We start from the raw sequence: 15,277 nt of genomic DNA on the forward strand, positions 1-15,277 counted from the left end.
ATATGGCAAACCATCAGAGGAGCTGCTGTGTCTGCCTTCATCAGGAAGCTATCACAGCAGCTGCTGGCTCCAAAACCAGCCACCTCAGCTATACAGTTGTCCCCCTTTATCCACAGTTTCTCTTTCTGCAGTTTCAGTTACCTGAAGTACAGAACAGTAAGATATTTTGAGAGATGGAGACGCTATTCACATAACTTTTTTTTTTTTTTTTAAAGACAGAGTTTCGCTCTTGTTGCCCAGGTTGGAGTGCAATGGCGCGATCTTGGCTCACCACAACCTCCACCTCCTGGGTTCAAGCAATTCTCCTGCCTCAGCCTCCCAAGTAGCTGGGATCACAGGCATGCACCACCACACCCGGCCTCACATAACTTTTATTACAGAATATTGTCATACATGTTCTATTATATTATTAGGTATGCTGTTAATCTCTTACTGTGCCTAATTTATAAATTACCATGTCATAGGTATGTATGTACAGGAAAACAGGATATATGAGGGTTGGTGCTATCTGCAGTTTCCAGCGTCCATTGGGGGTCTTGGAACATATCCCTGAAGGATAAGGGGGAACTACTGTATTCAAAAAGCCATTACCACAGTGCCCAACTCAAGAGCACATCACCTGTGCCACTAATCGGCAAAACACATACCCTGCATCCTGCTGCTTTCCATATGACCCAGTTTCAAATCAAAGCACTTGAGTACAAGTCGCAGGTAGAACCTAAATTGCATTCTGAACCTGAATTGCAAGGGATCCTGGGATATTAGTTTTTGCTTTTCCGCTGCTGCACACTAGACGGGGAATGCAGTGGATGCTGAGGAGCCTCATCTATGTCATATGTCACTGTCTGCCCTTTAGCTTCCCGGTTATCCGTGCATACTCTTCTTGCTATAAGTAGGACCCACTCCATTCCCTGTAAATTTCTGCATCCCATTCAAAGTCCAGGATCTCTGGGTATGTGTAGCTCTCTTCATTAGGTCCAGATAGAGCTTTTTATCACCTAGTGACCTATAAATAAAGACTGCCTCTGCTCCCAATATACAGTGGTGGCAAAGGAAAATTAAAACTCTCATTCAGAAAGGAGGAGTATGGGAAACATAGAACTGCTATTTGTCCTTAGTAGTGACCTCATCCCACTAGGCAACAATGGTAAAGGCACCTTGCTCAGATAGTGGAGTGAGGTCCTTGGGTAGCCATCCAGGGCTCCTTTGTCCATGAAGCCCAAGGCCCAAATCAGTTTCAGTTGGGTCACATTTTGCCAGAAAGTAACTTTTGGTTATTATAGCTTTTGGGATTTCAGAATTGCAGATAGGAATTATGTATCTATAGTTTTGTTTTTGTTTTTGTTTTTGTTTTGAGACAGAGTCTTACTCTGTTGTCCAGACTGGAATGCAATGGCCTGATCTCGGCTCACTGCAACCTCCGCCTCCCGGGTTCACACAATTCTCCTGCCTCAGCCTCTGAAGTAGCTGGGATTACAGGTGCCCGCCACCACGAGCTGCTATTTTGTGTATTTTTAGTAGAAACAGGGTTTCACCATATTGGCCGGGCTGATCTCGAACTCCTGACCTCAAGTGATCCGCCTGCCTCAGCCTCTCAAAGTGCTGGGATTATAGGCATGACCCACCATGGCCATGTAATTGTTAACAATAGTTCACCTTTACTGAGCACTCAGGCACTATGCTATACATATAAACTTAAACTCATTTACTCCACTCAACAGCTGTGTGAGGTAGGAATTCTTAGTATCCCCTACTTCATTGATTTCTACTAAATCTTCCTTAAAAAGCCATTGAGTCCCTACCATATGCCAAGGAAAAAGAGCAAAAAGTCTGTACAGCCTCAGCAAAAGTTGCTCCCACTCACATGAGGGAGACAGATGGGGGCACAGACATAGGTGTGCACAAGGCTATGGGAACAGAGGAGAGGGGCTTGCCCTACCTATGCATCAGGCAGGGCTCCCAGGCAGGTACTGGTCCAACTCTGTCCTCCAAGCAGAGAAAAAAAACAGCCCTGAGTGGACTGGGGAGGTCATTCCAGCAGCTTGTTAATAGTAAACCTGCTTCTTCAATCTAGCGACTGTCAAATGCTTCTGAGACCACAGCTCACATGAGAATAGATGGTATACCATCTCCTATTAGCTGCAATAAAAGTATATCTGATAAGTAGTCATTTAAAACATTTCTCTAACTCTTCTTGTACCTCTACTGCTATGTAGGCAATACCTGATTAGCCACATGCAGATGAACCATGAGATTAAGAGTGTTACCACCTCACCCGCACCCCCCAAGTCTCCCATCACTCAGATAGCCAGTCCATCTGAACATCTGCAGTATGCGTTGTCTCTGAAGGGAACAGGTCCGGCAAGAGTAGACGTGGGAGTTGAGCTGGGAAAGAGCTTCTCTGAGAGCAGCGCTGGGTAAGGAGGGGTGGTGTGGCAGTGCCGATCTCCAGAACAAGGAAAATGGAGCCCTGCAGCTGACAGTATAGCAAATGTAGGGCTCAGTTTGAGGGATGGGTGAAAAATACACTTTTAAAAATAGAGCCTGGTCGGTTCTGGAAGAAGGCAGCAGCAGCAGCATCATTTTAAAATCTCTCTGAATACTCACACAAAAAAACAGAACAACTGGTTAGCAAAACCAGGCACATACAGACAACACTTACCTCAAAACCGTGCGATACAGTATCCCCACACACCCCCAAATCTAAAGAAGATGTGGAGGTAAACCCCCCACAGCCATAAGACCTGCATGATAGCAGTGTGTGTGCAAGAGGAAGAATCAGGAGGAAACAGTGGGGCATCTGAGAGGCCTGAGAATAGGAGAACCCCAAAATAGCTCACAGGTAGTCGCCAGAAATCATTGAAGCTGAAACAGAAGGGGTTCACCCAATTCAATACCAGGGGAGTGCAAGGGATTTTTGGTGAGTTCTGAAAGGGGCTGAGGCCGTCTGGGCCACATACACTCTTGAACCCAAACGGCCAAAGCTCCCTACCTGGACATGGCAGGAGAAATTGCTGATAGTGGCATTAAAATTGAGCAGGACAATGGAGATGAAGGAAGGAGAAAGCCCAGACAACACTGAGGAAGGGGAGCAGAGAGGAAACCTCAGAGAGCAAGCTGTGGCAGTTTTCAACACTTCACTGAAACAACCAAAGAGAGTTCTGTGAAGTTAAGTAAATCTTTCCTGAGCAACATCTTCTTACAGCTCTGCAAAACTAATTTTGCACAATAAGCAACAGAAAAGTATCAAGGGCCAATCTCATCATAGAATTATAAAGAACAGAGCAAAATAACATTCCTACAGACAACGAAATCATGCCAGAAAGACAACTTAATAAAAGAGGTTTAAACAGAAACATACTATTTCAAAATGAAGAAAGACATTAAAAAGGACTGAAGACGAAGTGTCAAGTGATAATTTGACAAGTCCCAATGGGTTACTGGATCTAGGCATTGACCTCAATGACTGTTAACATAAAAAAGATAAGCAACCAGAGACTGTGACCCTCCTGATGAAGCAATACACCACCAGCCATAGTGTTACCAAAGCAATCAAAACAGCATCTCACCAGCCTCTGGGTCCAACTGCTGACCCACAGCGCATATAAAGGGCAGAGGAACACTTTGAACTGCATCTTGACTATGCAAGCAGCTAAATCCAAACTGAGGGAAACTCTACAACCCAGATTCTTCAACAGATAAATTGTAAGAAAAAGAAGAGTGAGAGGCCGGGTTCAGTGGCTCAAGCCTGTAATCCCAGCACTTTGGGAGGGCAAGGCAGGAGGATCGCCTGAGCCCAGGAGTTCGAGGTTGCATTGAGCCATGATCGCTCCATTGCATTCCAGCCTAGGAGATACGGGAAGACCCTGTGTCTTAAAAAAAGAAAGAAAAAGAAAGATGAGAGCATCTGTAGATTAAAAAGCATATCACACTTTTGAAATGAGCAAGACTATAGAATCTAGGGATGCACATTTGAACGACAGTGTCTTTTTTTTAAAGTGCAAACAAGTGATTACTATAGAAGTCAGGCTAAGGTTACTTATGAGTCAGGGTAGGGGATTGTGATGGGGTTGGGGCACCTGGAAGGGGCTTTTGGGTTGGTTGTCAGAATTTCTGTTTGTTGACCTGGCTGATGTTCACTTTATAATAATTATGTGTTTGTTTTGTGTGATTTTCTGTATCGATTTTATTTTGCAATAAAAAAGTGAAAAGCACTGATAAATCTGAAACACAGTAGTTTTTCTATGATAAATATTGGGTAAATATTGTTAGTTTTTATATTTAATTAATGTATACATAATGGTATTTCAACTGAAAACTTTACCAACCTTGTAGCAGCCTCTAAATCTCTATTGTGTATTTCATTGATCTTTGCTATATAACAGTGTAAAAAACAGTCACATTTTAAGGACAAGATGTTCCAGCTTTACCTAGGAAATAATAGGGTTTACAGTATGTTATCTAGATTTATTGGCTCCAAATCCCATATGCTTATTAACTATATTTTTGTTCTAATATCTGCACAATAGAATGACCATTATAAAAGTTCACATGGCTTCACTTAAAGCACATTACTTGGTGGGGATGGTTGAAGTATATATATGTATATGTGTGTGTATATATATATATATATATATATCGCTTCAGCATTGTTTTTAAAGAATACATATACATATATAAATAGATATAAAGCATAACTATATATATAGTGTGTGTATATATATATACACACCATATCTCATCTACACACATGCATACACATTATTTTTTAATCTAGTGAATCTGATGACAAATGAGTCTACAAAAGATAGAGTTTAGCAGCCTTAAACATAACAAATGCATAAATTTCTTTAATATCTATTAATGTCATTGTATACTTTGATCTGTAAATAATTTTTTTGTGCTGTTGATGTTGCCTAGGCTTGGCGATAAAATCCTCAACCTTTGCCAGACTGCAGTGTCTTTCTTGTTGGTCTGTCATTGATCAGTGTTTGAGAAACACGTACAGTAAGAGTTTTGCTGTCCTCATGCTCTCTCTATAACCAAAATGTCACCGACTCTCTTCCTATCAAAGTCTTTAAAGACCCAGCCTACTCTGAGGAGCTGAAATTCCTTATTACTGATCCTTTGAAGGGCCTCATGAGCAGACAACCTGCTCCCCTGGTCACCCCTAGTTCTGTGTTATTTTAATGCAATTGAATGTAGTCTCCAGTCATCTCAGGATGTGTCATTGTTGTGGATAAAAGCAAAGTACAGTAAGCTATCTTGGCTGTTTGCTGGGAGCATTAAAAAGACCCACATTTAATTGTAGCGCATCCTATGAAGATAGAGCCCTTTTGGGGGGGTTTTACTGTACAACTTCCATCTTCCTTTGTATGTCACCGTACTATCTAGTGTCCAGTGAAATGTTGATGTTTCAAGTACAGACCCAGCTGGGTCTGAGGTCCAGTTCTGTGTCTGACTGCAGGGAATCTCCACAGGGGTCCCAGCTGACCAAACAGTTTGGCATCCAGGGTGCGTTTCTGATTCCTCTGATAAGATGCACCCTAGCAAGGCTGAGGTCTCAGCTCAGCAGAATAGATTCTCCAGATTTTCTTTCCCTGTGTTATCTTGGGCACCCTGTTATGGCCAACCACCCGCATTCTCACAGGGCCAGCCCTGAGCCAAGTAGCGGAGTGTGTTGTCATTGTGCCCCCCAGCCCCTCACACTGCCTTGTTAGCTTACCATCGTCCCCTTTTTGTGACCTTCCTGGACATGCTCGTGTGCATGCACACTCCGTACACACACATGCTCTGCATCACACCTGACTTGTTGGTGGACTCATCCCTTGAAGGCTTACCTCTTGCTAAGGATGTCAGACACGGAGCTGCATTTCAACAAGGCCTTTCTGGAGACAGTGCCTTCCCCACGGGGTGGATGGAAATTTTAAGCCTATGGCAGCCCAAGTAGGGTGGGAATGGAGGGATATTTTTGAATAGAGAGATTATTGGGTGCTTTTCAAATTACCCCAGAAAGGAAGGAAGTGGCCTATTACAGACCCACAAGCCATCATCCAAAAGCCGGAGGCTAGATGAGTCGCAGAATTCCGAATTATCAGCATAGCAGGATGGTACATACACCTTCTAATACATCCCCAGTGTGATTGGAGGCCATGTCCAATAGTTAGACACATTAATATTCACGGGAAGTGGGGGTGATTATTGTCAGCTCATTAGGATGTGCCACAAAATGAGTTTCAGTTGGGTTATATTTTGCAAGCAAAGTAACTTCTGGTTGTTTCAGCTTTTAGGATTTCAGAATTGCGGTAAGAAATTCTGTACCTGTAATTATTAACAACAGTTCACATTTACTGAGCTCCCAGGCAGTACGCTAAGTGAACACTTTATACATGTAAATATGCATATAAGCTCATTTATTCCTGTTTACAACTATGTGAGGTAGGCATTCTTATTCTCCCTTGCTTCACTGATTTCTACTATATCTTCCCTTAAAAACCAGTGAGTCCCTAGCGTGTGCCAAGGAAAAAGAGCAAAAAGTCTATACAGCCTTAGCTAAAGTTGCTCCCAGTCATGTGAGGCAGACAGATGGGTGCGCAGACGTGAGTGTACACAGAGATGTGGAAACAGAGGAGAGGGGTGTGCCCTGCCTGTGCAATCAGGTGAGGCTCCCAGAGGTGTTGGTCCAGCTCTCTCCTCCAGGCAGAGAAGAGAACCAGCCTCGCAAGGACTGGGGAGGTCATCCCAGCAGCTTGTCAAAAGTCAGCCTGCTTATTCAATGCCAGCGACTCTCAAGTGCTTCTGAGACTGCTCCCTGTGGTCCTTCCTTATATTTTCTTTAATGCAGCCCTCTCTTTATTCATCTTTTATAGAACACCCATCTCGGCTTTCTCGCAAGATAACATCTATGAAGTTCAGCCCCCAAGAGTAGACAGAAAATCTACAGAGATCTTCCAAGCCCACATCCAGGCCAGCCAAGGTATCATGCAGCCCCTAGGAAAAGAGGACTCCTCCATGTACCGAGAGTACATCAGGAACCGCTACCTGTGAAAAGAGCGCAGGTCCACCTGGTGGACACATCTGATTAGCTTAGAACCTGTCTTGTCTCATCTTCAAAAGGTAACTTATTAAAAGTCCTTTGCGTCTGAAGCCTTTCTCCTTTTCTGTCACTTGCAAATTCCAAATTATAGCTAATAAAGATGACTAGATAATTTGCTGTTGTTGCCTTTGCTTTATTTTAGAAATACTTTGTTTACAAATGTGGTCAATATACTATCACACCATCACATTAAGAAATTCACAGGTATCTGCTGAGCACCTGCTGTGTGCCAGGCACCATGGCAAGGTCTAGGAACATCCCAGTAAGCAAAACAGGCCAAAAAATTCCTCTCTTGTGAGGAATGAAGGCAAAGTATTTTTCTTATCTTTATCCGTGAAAGCAAAGTATTGTTTCCTTGTAGTTAACATTTTGACATTTATTCTGGTGGCTTCTATGTTAACTTTGTATTTTGATCAGAAATTTCATTATTCTAAAAGGCCTTGTTTATAGGAAACAAATGCTGAAATATTTATGGATAAACGGACAAGATGTCAAAAAAGTGTTCTCCAGTGGTTCAGGATAAAAAGAATGAATGATAAATCAAATGAAGCAAAATATTAATAATTTGTAAATCTAGGTAAAAAGTAAACAGGAGTTCTTTGAGCTACTCGTGCTGCTTTTCTGTAAGTATAAAATTATATCAAGGCTGGGCACAGTGGCTCACGCCTGTAATCCCAGCACTTTGGGATGCTGAGGCGGGGGGATCACCTGAGGTCGGGAGTTCAAGACCAGCCTGACCAACATGGAGAAACCTTGTCTCTACTAAAACTACAAAACTAGCCGGGCGTGGTGGCGCATGCCTGTAATCCCAGCTACTAGGGAGGCTGAGGCAGGAGAATCACTTGAACCTGGGAGGTGGAGGTTGCGGTAAGCCAAGATCGGCCATTGCACTCCAGCCTGGGCAACAAGAGTGAAACCCGTCTCAAAAAAAAAAAAAAATTATATCAAAATAAATTGTTAAAATTATTATTCCAGTTGACTTCCTGTGGCATGCAGCTGCGTTACATACTTTGACATTTGGTGTTCAGTCAGGTGTTGACTGATCACAGCACGTGTTTTGTTCTCTGTATAGTCAAACATGAATGTGGACAACTTTCTGCATTTCCTAACAGTTTACCACAAATGATTTGATCTCATTATGTCTACACTTTTGTTACAGACTGTCCCATTCTCCCTCCCCATAAACAATATAGAGAAGAAAGCCAAGCCTTCTAATGGGAGAAGGAAAACTGGTTAGCCAAAATGACCTGTGAGCTATCACCAACCCTGACATGCTGGGATTCTATGGAAGGTTTTATATTGCAAAGAAAGGTTAAGTCCCCATTTGACAGATATTTTTGATTGATGCCATCATGAAGTAAAGATTAGAGAATGACAAAATAATAGGTAAGAGGAATTTTGCCTTGGTGCAGGTTGAATATCTAACACAATAGCTTGCTGTTGTGTGTGGGGGTGGGATCTCACATAAATCTTCCCAAGTCAAAGAATAATCCCAAATTGCTGCAGAGGTGCCAATTATAGATCAGACACTGATCTTCATTTTTAAAATTTATTTTTAACATGGCTTCTAGAGGTCCACCTACTTAGGAAAAGAATGAACTTAAAGTTCTTTGAGAAGATCTGAAATCCAGATCTTCTTTCACAACCTCCCTGAGCTTAACTTTCCATAGCTGTAAAATGAGGATAATAATCCCTGCTCTACTGGCTTATTATGGCACTTAAGAGACTCTGCATGTAAAACATACAGCCATGGTTCCATGGTTCCTGGCACATAAATGATGCTGTCAATGGTAGCTGCTGTTGATGATGGCAGTGGTTGGTATTGGTGACAGTGGTGGTGTCCTCAGCACCAACACCCCGATATTTTCAATTTAAGGCATCTGTGTATGTCCTTTTCAGAGTTAACACAATTTTGATGTAACAAGATGGTATCTGAGCTATTACTTTTGACATTCAGATTACTTAACTTTGGATATACAAGGAAGGCTTTACAAATTGGTAGCAAACCAGACATAACATTTAACCTCTAGAAAAAGGTTAGTGATCTCAAGGAGCATGTAAACAAATTAAATGCATATCTGAAAGTACTAAAAAGCTAATATGTCATGGAAAATATAGAAACTGCTCTTATTTGTAGACCCAAAGGGAAGCAAATATGGTTAAGAGCAGGAGTTTTGCTCTCCATCACTTACTAGTAGCTGTGGGTCTTTGAGCAATCACTTAGCATCTCTAATCCTCAATTTTTTCATCTAGTATAGATAGTTGCTGAGAGAAAGAAGATACCTGTAAAGCACTGGGCATGGTGTCTAGCACAGCGTAAATATTCACTAAAAGATCACTGATCACATATAATCACCAGCACTTGCTAACCTGGTACCTGAGCATCATCTCGGAACAAGGTTATATATTAATGCTCACCATGTCCTAGTCACTGAAAAAGGAGAAGATGTCCTAGTTCAACTTGGCATTGTAGATTTTAATTCTTTAAATAAGACAATCTAAATGAATCTGGAGACACAGTAGGTCATAAATTGAAATCTCAGCAAATTATGGCGAGATCCCATGAAATAAAATTTTGTTGGTTGTATACCCAAGGGCAAAGCATTCACATTAAAATAACAATGTGAACTTCCTAAGGGTATGCGTGTGTGTGTGTGTGTGTGTGTGTGTGTGTGATGGTGGAGGATAGGGTTGGAGGGGCATGTCTCTTAAAGCCACTTAGTATATAAATCTAGCCACCACTACGGAGGAAGTCATGTATCATTTTGTCAAACCTGGAGATCCTTCCGTCTTGGTTGGACTTTTCCAGCTTATACACTCCCTGCCATGCTGTTGGGAAGACTGGACACATGTATTGAACAAATTGTTCTGGCATGGAAAAGCATTCATTTGTCATGAGGCAGAATTCACAGGATTGTGCTCTGTCCTCAGAGTTTAATCTTATGTTTTGTGGATCCAAATGGAAATTATTTTATGTGAAGTTCATTTCTCCATAGAAAAGTGATTCCACTTAGAATCCAAATAGACTTTATTCTTCACTTACATGTGAATAAATTAGATGCCACTTGAAAATGAGATTCCAACTTTAGTCGAAAATTGTCCTGTATCTTATTATATGTTTCACAGTAAAGCTTTTTTTCTCCAACTCACTGAGTTTTCTTCTTCCTAGAATTTACCAGATGCTGAATCAGAAGTATTTTCTCCTTTTGGAAAGTAATGTGCCTCACGATTGCCTCCACACGTGCCTTCGAGGTTAGCCGGTCAGAATGAGATTGCTTAGAGTGGCCAGAGAAGGCAAAGATGTTCTTATGTCCTGAACATGCTTTTTCTTGAAATCATGTTTTGCTCTTTTAAAATCAGTTTAAAGATACATTCTCTTTTTCTGGTTTGGCCCCCTAGCATTTTTTATATGTTCTGTTGAGATAAGTATTGCTTAAATGAATCGTTTATTGAAGGAAAAATGATCTGTTTTCCTTATTTCAAGACTTATCACCCTCCCTTTGGAAGAGACAATGGATTATTTCAGAAACTGCATGGTTCTGAGGTGCTCCTAGCATAGGTCAGTTTTTTCTATCTGCACTTGAGCAGCTTTCTTTAACAGAATTTTGAGTCTCCCTTTTCCGTTTCAGAAGTTGAGGGTCATTTGCTAATAGAGAATAGTAAGCTGTCATTTCACTCTTGCTACCCATACACAGAATTTTTTGGGGTTCATTTCTTCAGTACATTCAAGGAAACACCAATGTAATTGCAATCCAACTGGTAAATAAAAATTGTTGTCTTAATTGATCCCCCATGGGTTGAAGATTTCTTTCACAAAAAAATTACAAAACTAAACCACTTGCCTTAGTTTATAGAGAAAGAGAAGGGCCAGGAAATCAGATTTGCTAAATTAGGCAGCAACCAAGATTCTGGTCAAAAGCCAGGGAAACGTGGCATGGATAATGGGAGAGAGGAACCTCAAATGGTGTTGCCTCAAGGTTAGTTGCAGAGACAAGGAAAATTCTTTCACTTGCATTTTCTTTTCTGCTAAGAAGCAAATAAGTCCAGCACTCCTCTAACACCATCATTTTTCCTTTTAAGATGGGAATTATAATTTGAAAACAAAGTTCTCTTCTCTTGTTCCTCCCCTAACCCCCAGTCATTGTGTCTTAGAGATGATTGGGCTGGTGATTAAATTTTCCATCTGGTCCCAAGCTGGCAGAATACCTAACACAGGTGCATCCTAAAGATCCTGCACTCTGGGAACAATGGTATCCTGACCTCACCTATGGTTACAATAGCTGGATAGTTCTCTGGGTGGTTTCCTATGGGGAGGGGGTGCATAATTAAATTTGTATGTGGACAACTTTGGCTCATGTTAAAAGAAGACATTTCTGGAAGTGTGTTGGGGAAAGAAGGTTTTTATGTGTGCCTGGCAGCTACCCTTAGTAGCTCAAGTGTATATCTCCTATCTTGTCTAGCACATCCCTTTTTTGAGGGGGTTGCCCCTTTTCCACACCAACAACCATGTGCCCTCCCTTTGACCCAGAGTCATTAGGTCAGGGCAGGAGAGTGAGATGAAATTTCTGCTTCTCTCTTTCCTCTTCCTTTTTTGGAATACCCTTCCTTTACCTGAGGAGCCCACTGCACAGAGGAAAGACAGATGTGTAAACAATGTGATAAGGTTTAGCTGTGTCCCCACCCAAATCTCAAATTTTAGCTTCCATAATTCACATGTGTTGTGGGAGGGACCCAGTGGGGGGTAATTGAATCATGAAGGCAGGTCAGGAAAGTGATAGTGAATAAGTCCCACAAGATCTGATGGTTTTATAAAGGGGAGTTCCCCTGCACATGGTTCTCTCTCTTGCCTGTTGCCATGTAAGATGTGACTTTGCTCCTCCTTTGCCTTCCACCATGATTGCAAGGCCTCCCCAGCCATGTGGAACTGTGAGTCCATTAAACCTCTTTTTCTTTATAAATTACCCAGTCTCTGGTATGTCTTTATTAGCAGCATGAGAACAGACTAATACACAATCTAATACAAAATGATTTCCTAGGATCATCAGCTCTGCACAAAGCTCCCAGGGCCCCAGGAGGGTGTAACTTACTTTGTAGGATAATGGAGGAAAATTTTACTAAATTTGATTTTAAGAGAACCAGTAGAAACTTGACACATAGGGGTAGTAGAGAGGGCATTCAAAAGAACAATGGAAATAAGAAATGTAGCCTATTTGGGGGTGACATGGTTTGGCTGTGTCCCCACCCAAATCTCAACTGGAATCTCTCCCAGAATTCCCACGAGTTGTGGGAGGGACCCAGGGGGAGGTAATTGAATCATGGGGGCCAGTCTTTCCCATGCTATTCTCCTGATAGTGAATAAGTCTCACAAGATCTGATGGGTTTATCAGAGGTTTCCACTTTTGCTTCTTCCTCATTTCTTCTTGCCACTGCCATGTAAGAAGTGACTTCTGCCTCCTGCCATGATTCCCTGGCTTCCCCAGCCATGTGGAGCTGTAAGTCCAATTAAACCTCTTTTTCTTCCCAGTCTCAGGTATGTCTTTATCAGCAGCGTGAAAATGGCCTAATACAGTAAATTGGTACCAGTAGAATGGGGCATTGCTGAAAAGATACCCAAAAATGTGGAAGTGACTTTGGAACTGGGTAACAGGCAGAGATTGGAACAGTTTGGAGGGCTCAGAAGACAGGAAATTGTGGGAAAGTTTGGAACTTCCTAGAGACTTGAATGACTTTGCTCAAAATGCTGATAGCAATATGGACAATAAAATCCAGGCTGAGGTGGTCTCAGATGGAGATGAGGAACTTGTTGGGAACTGAAGCAAAGGTGACTCTTGTTATGTTTTAGCAAAGAGACTGGAGGCATTTTGCCCTTGCCCTAGAGATTTGTGGAACTTTGAACTTGAGAGAGATGATTTAAGGTATCTGGCAGAAGAAATTTCTAAGCAGCAAAGCATTTAAGAGATGACTTGGATGCTGTTAAAGGCATTTAGTTTTATAAGGGAAGCAGAGCATAAAAGTTTGGAATATTTGCAGCCAGACTATGCAGTAGAAAAGAAAAACCCATTTTCTGGGGAGAAATTCAAGCCAGCTGCAGAAATTTGCATAAGTAGCAAGGAGCCTAATGTTAATCCCCAAGACCATGGAGAAAATGTCTCCAGGCCATGTCAGAGACCTTCATGGGAACCCTCCCATCACAGGCCCAGAGGCCCAGGAGGAAAAATTGGTTTCATGGGCTGGGCCCAGGGTCCCTGTGCTGTGTGCAGCCTAGGGACTTGGTGCCCTGTGTCCCAGCCTCTCCAGCCATGGCTGAAAGGAGCCAATGTACACCTTGGACTGTTGCTTCAGAGGGTGGAAGCCCCAAGCCTTGGCAGCTTCCATTTGGTGTTGAGCCTGAGGGTGCACAGAAGTCAAGAATTGAGGTTTGGGAACCTCTGCTTAGATTTCAGAAGATGTATGGAAACACTTGGATGCCCAGGCAAAAGTTTGCTGCAGGGGCAGGGCTCTCATGGAGAACCTCTGCTAGGGCAGTGTGGAAGGGAAATGTGGGGTCGGAGCCTCCACACAGAGTCTCTACTGGGGCAGTGCCTAATGGAGCTGTGAAAAGAGGGTCACCATCCTCCAGATCCCAGAATGGTAGATCCACCCACAGCTTGCACCATGCACCTGGAAAAGCCACAAACACTCAACACCAGCCCGTGAAAGTAGCCAGGAGAGAGACTGTACCCTGCAAAGCCACAGGGGCAAGACCATGGGAACCCACCCCTTGAATCAGCATGACCTGGATGTGAGATCTGGAGTCAAAGGAGATCATTTTAGAGCTTTAAAATTTGACTGCCTCACTGGATTTCAGACTTGCATGGGTCCCGTAACCCCTTCCTTTTGGCCAGTTTCTCCCATTTGGAATGGCTGTATTTACCCAATACCTGTACTATTCCCATTGTATCTAGGAAGTAACTAGCTTGCTTTTGATTTTACAGGCTCATAGGCAGAAGGGACTCACCTTGTCTCAGATGAGACTTTAGACTCTGAACTTTTGGGTTAATGCTGAAATGAGTTAAAACTTTGGGGGACTGTTGGGAAGGCGTGATTGATTTTGAAATGTGAGGACATGAGATTTGGAGGAGCCAGGGGTAGAATGATATGGTTTGGCTGTGTCCCCACCCAAATCTCAACTTGACTTTTATTTCCCAGAATTCCCACATGTTGTGAGAGGGACCCAAGGGGAGGTAATTGAATGATAGTGGCCGATCTTTTCCATGCTATTCTCGTGATAGTGAATAAGTCTCACGAGATCTGATGGGTTTATCAGGGGTTTCTGCTTTTGCTTCTTCCTCATTTTCTCTTGCTGCTGCCATGTAAGAAGTGCCTTTCACCTCCCCCGCCCGCCATGATTCTGAGACCTCCCCAGCCATGTCTAACTGTAAGTCCAATTAAATCTCTTTTTTTTCCCAGTCTCAGGTATGTCTTTATCAGCAGTGTGAAAACGGACTAATACAGGGGGCCTGAAAGTCATCAGGTATTTCTGGACATGGGAATGGCAGTGGAAGGGGAGGGTGGTGATGGGAAGGGAAAGGTCAGGAAATAATGCTGGGAAGATAGGTCTGGTGAGATTGTGAAGGGCTTGATATGCTAACTCAGTGTTTCTCAAATGGGGCTCTCAGAACTCCATTACAAACATAAAAATTGTTGAAGACGGCTGAAGCGCTTTTGTTTACATGGGTTCTATCTATTGATGTATACCGCATTTAGAAATTGAAACTGATGATTTTTAAAATATTTATTAATTTTAAAAGAACCATAATAAACTCATCATGCTAACACAAATAGCATATTTTTTATGAAAAATAACTTTTCCAAAACAAAAAGATTAACAAAGATTGGCATTGTTTTACATTTTCAAATCTTTTTAACATCTGGCTTAATGGAAGACAGCTGTATTCCTGCATTTTCTTCTGTATTCAGTCTGTTTTGATATGTTGTTTTGGTTGAAGCACATGAAGAAAATCCATCTTTACACAGATATGAAGATGGAGAAAGGAGGAAGGAATATTTAAATGACCTTTTGGCTGGGCACAGTGGCTCACGCCTGTAATCCCAGCCCTTTGGGAGACTGAGGCGGGTGGTTCATGAGGTCAGGAGATCAAGACCATCCTGGCCAACATGATGAAACCCCGTCTCTACTAA

At 42.4% G+C, this 15,277-nt stretch overlaps 1 protein-coding gene across 3 annotated transcripts in view; it reads left to right on the forward strand.

Annotated features, from left to right (window-relative positions):
- FIG4 (FIG4 phosphoinositide 5-phosphatase) overlaps positions 1-7,208 on the forward strand; it is a 134,860-nt gene extending 127,652 nt beyond the window's left edge. For all 3 annotated transcript variants that reach the window (NM_001114624.2, XM_063811944.1, XM_016954680.3), the window contains one exon: positions 6,870-7,208. In NM_001114624.2, the coding sequence (NP_001108096.1) occupies positions 6,870-7,047 (178 nt within the window). In that variant the 3' untranslated portion in view covers positions 7,048-7,208. The remainder of the gene's footprint in view (positions 1-6,869) is intronic.
- The last annotated feature ends 8,069 nt before the right edge of the window (positions 7,209-15,277 follow it).

The sequence above is a fragment of the Pan troglodytes genome, chromosome 5 (assembly GCF_028858775.2).
Source record: "Pan troglodytes isolate AG18354 chromosome 5, NHGRI_mPanTro3-v2.0_pri, whole genome shotgun sequence".
Taxonomy (NCBI): domain Eukaryota; kingdom Metazoa; phylum Chordata; class Mammalia; order Primates; family Hominidae; genus Pan; species Pan troglodytes.